General features: G+C 39.6%; 1 protein-coding gene across 1 annotated transcript in view; it reads right to left on the reverse strand.

The window, feature by feature from the left end:
• The window catches only part of LOC103378689 (interleukin-18 receptor accessory protein-like), a 4,984-nt gene extending 1,331 nt beyond the window's left edge, over window positions 1–3,653 (reverse strand). Inside the window, exons 1-10 of the mRNA XM_017032716.2 lie at window positions 3,557–3,653; window positions 3,207–3,402; window positions 2,827–2,986; window positions 2,566–2,737; window positions 2,394–2,465; window positions 2,190–2,319; window positions 1,925–2,073; window positions 1,230–1,367; window positions 608–661; window positions 352–528 (exon numbers count right to left, since the gene is read on the reverse strand). Coding sequence (XP_016888205.1) covers window positions 352–528; window positions 608–661; window positions 1,230–1,367; window positions 1,925–2,073; window positions 2,190–2,319; window positions 2,394–2,465; window positions 2,566–2,737; window positions 2,827–2,986; window positions 3,207–3,402; window positions 3,557–3,644 — 1,336 coding nt within the window. The 5' untranslated portion in view covers window positions 3,645–3,653. The remainder of the gene's footprint in view (window positions 1–351; window positions 529–607; window positions 662–1,229; window positions 1,368–1,924; window positions 2,074–2,189; window positions 2,320–2,393; window positions 2,466–2,565; window positions 2,738–2,826; window positions 2,987–3,206; window positions 3,403–3,556) is intronic.
• Window positions 3,654–3,971: the final 318 nt, after the last annotated feature.

Here is a 3,971-nt window from a genome sequence, read left to right on the forward strand (position 1 = left end):
GAAATTCCTAGTTTAATGGGCAAGATTGGTGGGCCGGATTAAAATACCAAACGGGCCAAATCCGGCCCTCGGCCCGTAGTTTGCCCAGGTCTACCCTAATCCATAGTACTGTTTGGACCGTAGGAAACCAGAGTACCAAGAACCCTGCGCCCCCAACAGACGCAGGATCAGTAAACAGCAGGGATCAAAGAGGTGATCATGTTGCTGTAACACGACAACACCAACCACTCTTGACCTACATAAAATCCAACATCACTAAACCAACACCTAGTGGTTTACTAATGCTAATGTGCTATGCTCTGGTTTATATAAATATAATCACACAATATAACTCCAAACACGTTCTCTGACCTCCTCCTGGAATGATGTCCCTCTCTGGGAGGCAGAGGCGATACCCCCACTCTCCTTCCAACACCTGATGGAGCAGCAGTGACAGTGACCGTTGGCTGACTTCATCCTCCTCCTCCTCCTCCTCCGTATTCTCCTCCTCCTCCTCCTCCTCCTCCGTATTTATGTAGAAATTAGCTGCTAACAAAGGAACGGAATAAATGTGTTGATAACAGGGTGTGACTTCACACAGAGAGATTCAAAAGTGAAAACGTTTTACCTTCTTTCTCTGGACTCCACACATATGAGAGAAACACGTCGAACATCTTCTCATCTGAGGAAAAAACGTTTGTATGAAATCCAATCTTGAGAGTTAGATATTCAAAAGACCATTTTAAACAGACATAAACACATGTATGTATAAATAAGAAAAAGATTTGAGTTGATTATTCTTACATTTCTATTTACATTCTAAAGTAACCTAAACCTGATTTGAGTGATTATTAAAAAAAAATTAAATTTTATATAAATAAATACGAAGGTAAAAGATGACAAAAAGATAAAACATACAATCCAATAAATACATTCAAATAATATAATTGTGTTTTTAAATAAAATAAATTGTAAATAACATTGAAGTAAAAGGTAAGTAAAGGCTGTTCACTCCATGATCTCCCACATTACATTGTTGTGAACCGATGAAATAGAACACAACAATACAAATGTAGCCTAATATTTTTAGCAGTATCGGAGACATTAAACCAGTAGTAGAAGATTACCAATAATCATGTATTATATTTAAATTAATGATAAAAAAAATGACTGTTTAGACTGTTCAAGCCTGATGCTTTCTACAACATGTGCGTGTGTGTGTGTGCGTTTGTGTGTGTGTGTTTTCTGACCTTCATCATGTCTTCCACAGTGAAAGTGGGATCTGTAGATAATCTGAAGCTCCAGTCTCATCAAATACACAATAACTCCCACCACTACGACCAGCAGCACAGATGAGACAGGATACACCACCAGTGACGGCCATTTGACTGGAAGACGTCAGAGTTTTAACACAATATCAACACAAATGGACACGACTAGGGCCGATGAATGTTAATGTTTTAGTTTAAAGTCTTATTAAAAAGAAACAGGGCAATGTAAATGTCACCTGCAGATAACATCAGTCTTAGAGCAATAGTAATAGCAATAGTTTCCCGCCCAACAGGTTCCATTTTCCTAGATATTTTGTATGTATGTAATATTTAATTGTATGAGAGTTCTGACCAATGGCGAAAAATTCGAGTTACGTCGCTGCCTGGAACTGAACCCCAGCGCAAGACCCCTTGTATATGACTTCACCAGTAGAGGGAGCACTATCCTTGTCTTTCCTCTATCACACAGTAAATGTTTCCCATAATTCATATAATCATTTTTGTGGTTAGACTGCTCACTTGACTGGTAAAAATCACTGGTTTACTGGTTCAGTTTCATGTCTTTCTTTATGGAGTTCGCATGTCCTCCCTGTGTGTATGTGAGTATTCTCCTGGTACTCCAGCTTTTAGGTCCATAAACTTACAGATTGAGGAGGACAAAACGGTCACCTCACCCTTCTCTTCAAGCCCGACGGTGACACTGACATTTCCAGCTGTGTTGTTGGCAAAGCAGGTATACGTGTGGTTCAAGTGTTGAGGAGTCACTTCCTGAATGATGCCTCTCTGTATGATCCGGTATTCCTCCAGTATATCTGACCTGAGCCTGCAAGGGGAAACACCTTGATCACGTTTATTCGGAATTGACAAAAGCTTAAGTGCTAAGACATTTTTGTGCACTTTAGGAAGAAACGAAAACAACAGAAAACAGCAGTGACTCACTGTGAGCCGCTCATCTCCAGTGAAGTCATCAGCTCCTTATTGCCACCATAATTCACAAACCACTGCACGTTGGCTTTGAGGTTCTTCTCATAAGGGAAAAACACCTCACAGGTCAGATTGTGAGGTTGACCTGGGAAAAAATAAACTAGCAATTAGCTCTAACATGTCGGAAACATTGAACCAAAGCACAGTTTTTACACTCACCCATTTCTACTTTTTCTGTCATGTTGGCGAAAGGATACACCATCCTGGGAGGATGACTGGCTGTTATGTGAGCTGGTTTATTGTTGGGAAAAAAGACATTCATTTATTTTGTGATTAAGGCCAGGTTTGGCATTAAAATGTGTATGACAAAAGAAAACTCACCCACACTTACCTACGACAGTGACTTTCACTGCCCTCCTGAACGTCCACGTGATTCCTTCTTCCTCGACTCGTCGGTCACAGAAATACAATCCGTTGTCATATTTGCCTTTGACTTCACAGAGAAGTAACTGACCGTCCTTCACGCAGAAGTCCCTTCTCAGCTCTGACACCGATACGTTTCCCTGCGGGAAGACGAAACACATTTGTGTCCCTCTCTTTGGCCTCACTCTGCAGTGTGTTTATAAAGAGTTTGTCTGTGCGCGGGCCTCACCTTGTACCATGTAACATCTCTGTTGTCACTGCAGTTGTGTCCGGGACAGAGGATGGATCCTCCGACGTTGTTCAGGAGCTCCACACTGCCCTCTTCAGGCTGGAAACATCGCAAACTGCTTCTCTCCACCACCTGGAGGTGTAAGAACAACTTGCTGCCACTGCACAGCAGGAAAATGAATGTGACTCATGTTCAATAAACTGGAAGTTAACACATTGTTGTATTCTGATGAATAAGGAAAAAAAAATATTTAAAAAAATGACTAATTACTTCTACTTCTCCTTTACATTCACATTTATGCATTTAGCAGACACTTTTATGGCGTAGAAAAAAATACCATAAAAAAACACTGTTCACATAATAAAAATATGAAGGCTTACCTCTTTACACACACGTACTGTCCTGAGTGTTTAACATCAGCAGTGAAGACCTCTCCACAGCCAAAGGATGTATTATCCTCAACTGGTCCGTGTCCTCCAGTCCTGAACCACAGGTTGTTCTGTGTTGACTGGATGCAGGGCATCATAAAGTTCTCTCCCTCCACGGCTCTGTAGTGAAGATGTCCTGCTGCAGCCACTGCTCAGGTCAGGTTGGTAAACAGGAAATAAGGCGAGACAATTTTTCATTGAAATAAGACTGACCTCTGACAGCTAATTGTAACAGCAAAAATATTTGATTCTAACAATAATTAGGAATACGAATTACAGTATGAAAAATGAGACACAATCACCTGGTACTTTCATCTGGTAGGTTCCTACACAGCAGGTCTCTGAGACGACAGGAAGGATGAGAAACAACAGGAATTGTCCGGTTTGCATCATGTGAATCTACACTTAAAAAAGGTTTGCATCATGTGAATCTACACTTAAGAAACAACAACAACAAAAAAACTCTTATTAGCTTAGTCATGATTCTGAAATAAACAAACAGGATAAATGGGAAAGACTAAAAGCTCGAAGAATTAACACAAATGTTGTGTGTCATAAAAACATCCCAGATACAAAGTTTGAGAAAATATAATGTATATATACTGTATATACATATTCCCCTTAAACAAATTTTAACTATTTACTATTGATTTTTTTATTGAAATATATAAATAAATAAAAATGTATGTATATATTTCAATTTCATTATATCACTGT

Source organism: Cynoglossus semilaevis, chromosome 5, assembly GCF_000523025.1.
Source record: "Cynoglossus semilaevis isolate Cse_v1.0 chromosome 5, Cse_v1.0, whole genome shotgun sequence".
NCBI lineage: Eukaryota > Metazoa > Chordata > Actinopteri > Pleuronectiformes > Cynoglossidae > Cynoglossus > Cynoglossus semilaevis.